Here is a 2,500-nt window from a genome sequence, read left to right as displayed (position 1 = left end):
TCTTCTTTTTTTACACAGAGGACAAGCAAACACGTGATCCAGAAATGGTAATAGACTCAGGAGTCACAACATTAACAACACTTTGTTGCCACAAAAGGATCCGACACACACACACACACACACACACACACACACACACCGGCTGCTGCTCTCTTTAAATCCACCTGTTCACGCGTCTTCCTGCGCTCTCTGCTCGCTGCTGCTGATAGGTTTGTCAAGGAGAGAAAAAGCAGCGTTTATCCACGCCTTGTGCATCACTTGGTGAGGGGCTTCACTCAGAATGATCACCACCACCACCACCACATCTACAGCTCAGACACAACAGCGCTCCTCCTGCCGCTGCTGAATGGATTACTTCAAAATGCCCCTCTCCTGGATGCTTTTGCGCAAAACCTCCTCCTGATCTTTTCCCGCTCATCTCTGAAAAAACCACTTGTGCTTATTCGTCTGCTCAAATCAACGCGGTGGACACCATGACCAGTGCACTGATTTGAGACCATCAGCTTCGTCTTCAGAGTCACTGTATCGCCGCTGCTGAGGGTGGACGCACAGGTTTGATCATCTGGAGCAGTGGGTTTTTCTGCAACAATTTGTTGCAAAAAAAAATAGTGAAGGGGCGAAGTCATGGTGCCGGTACCGCATCGGCTTGTCATGGCACCGTGAGAACTTTCTTCCCTGACTTCCCCCCTTCCCCCTCTTTTTTTCTTTTTGATGTTTTTCTGCGGGATCGTATTTTTTTGGGAGATCACCAGCCGTTTCCCCTTTCAACTATGTTCACGTTCGCTGCCTTCTGCTACATGCTGTCCCTGGTCCTCTGCGTGTCCCTGATCTTCTTTGCAATATGGCACGTAAGTACCGCGTAGGAAAAGGTCTATTTGGAGTGTCTGTGTTTGATGTTTAATAACCAGGGACTGTGCTGGACATCGGGGATGTGTGCATTTGTGATGGGCAGGTGTAACAACTGTGCGTAATAATGCGTGATTGCACAAAGCCCTACGCATTTATTATGTCAAATATATATATTTTTTTACAGCGTTTGTGACCCCCCAACCCCCCTCCTCCTGGTTTACATTTTCCTCCCCACGACAGGTGCACACCTTCTGCTCCTGCTCCATCATCCAACCCATCACCACTTCCTCTCCATGTCTCCAGTCCTTCATTTCATTTAGCTGCTCTCTGCATGATCATGCAGTTTGATGTGCAGAATACGCCTGCAACCCCGTGCAGCATACTACATCAATTAAAGCGCCTTGCTTCCAGATCAATTAGGAAATCTTGTAGAGTGTAATCTCCCCTCTCTCATCTTCCCCGCTCAGCACCCTTCTGCCTTTAATCAAGGCTCAGCTCGGCTACACACCACTGCCAACATGACTGACTGCATTATGACATTTGAATAATCTAATTATTTGCTCCCTGAGCTACATCTCCATCATGCAGCAGGGCCTTATGTAAAGACAGATTTGGGTCAGGTCTTTCAGCCTATTGCCCCAAGACTGCCTTTTTTTTTTACACAGAAACAGCAGCAGACCTGATGCACTTGGGATGACTGATCCTCTGGCAGTTACAGTTAATAGTTGGCCGGTCTGCCTGTCTGACTGACAGTGGCCTATGTGTCTGCTCCCAGAGAGTCATGATGATATGATGATATAATAACTTACTGCTAAGGACTCACATCTCCATACTTCCTGATTCATGAGAGTGGGACACACACACACAGCAGCATCTCCTTCAGTTTTCTGTGAGATGTAAATTCAGCACTGATCACAATAGAAAACATGATTCTGTAGCTTCAGCAATAATCCACATCGCATCAGGCTTTTTTACAGCATTCTGCTTAAGACAGCAAAAAACAGTAGATGCACTCCTCCACCGATTCCTATTCAGTGACACACAGACGTGCAACATAATAAGCCGGGGCTCTCCATATTGCACAGGAACATAATTGGGAAGCAGCTCTGCGGTGGGAATATGTGGAGCTGTGGACGCATTAAGCAGAAACCAAGACTGCACATTATACCATCAGCCACCTGCCTAATGCTGGGAGATGTTTCCTCTTACTCTTTTGACTCTGTATCAGCTGCTCTGGCAGGAATCCATCTCTCCATCAGTCCTTTTTTTTTTTCATTGTCAAAACTCATCTAAGGAAATACTTAAAACATTAAATCCTGCTGCCATCATGGATTCTTTAGAGTTTGTTTTTGGGGGATATTTATGACTTTATTCAGAGATCAGAAAGTGGATAGAGTCATAAATCAGGGCGAGAGAGAGGGAGAGAGAGTGGTGAATGATGTGTGGGAAAGGAGCCACAGGTCAGATTTGAACCCGGGCTGCCCGCTTGGAGGACTAAGGCGTCTGTACATGGGGCGCGTGCACAAACCACTAGGCTACCGGCGCCCCACCACAGTGGATTCTTGACCTAAAAGTTAGTTTTTTTTAATGCCATGAGCAGCAGTGCGTTGCAAAAAAAGAGCAAGGGTGTTGTACGGTTGTCATGGTAACA

General features: G+C 46.7%; 1 protein-coding gene across 1 annotated transcript in view; it reads left to right on the top strand.

The window, feature by feature from the left end:
- The first annotated feature begins 114 nt into the window (after positions 1-114).
- Positions 115-2,500, top strand: part of cnih3 (cornichon family AMPA receptor auxiliary protein 3) — an 83,607-nt gene continuing 81,221 nt past the window's right edge. Inside the window, 2 exon segments of the mRNA XM_061051397.1 lie at positions 115-753; positions 756-848. Coding sequence (XP_060907380.1) covers positions 712-753; positions 756-848 — 135 coding nt within the window. The 5' untranslated portion in view covers positions 115-711.

This window comes from Labrus mixtus, chromosome 12 (genome assembly GCF_963584025.1).
Source record: "Labrus mixtus chromosome 12, fLabMix1.1, whole genome shotgun sequence".
NCBI classification, from domain to species: Eukaryota; Metazoa; Chordata; class Actinopteri; order Labriformes; family Labridae; genus Labrus; species Labrus mixtus.
The sequence above is the reverse complement of the archived record's forward strand: the minus strand, read 5'-3'. Positions and strand labels throughout refer to the sequence as shown.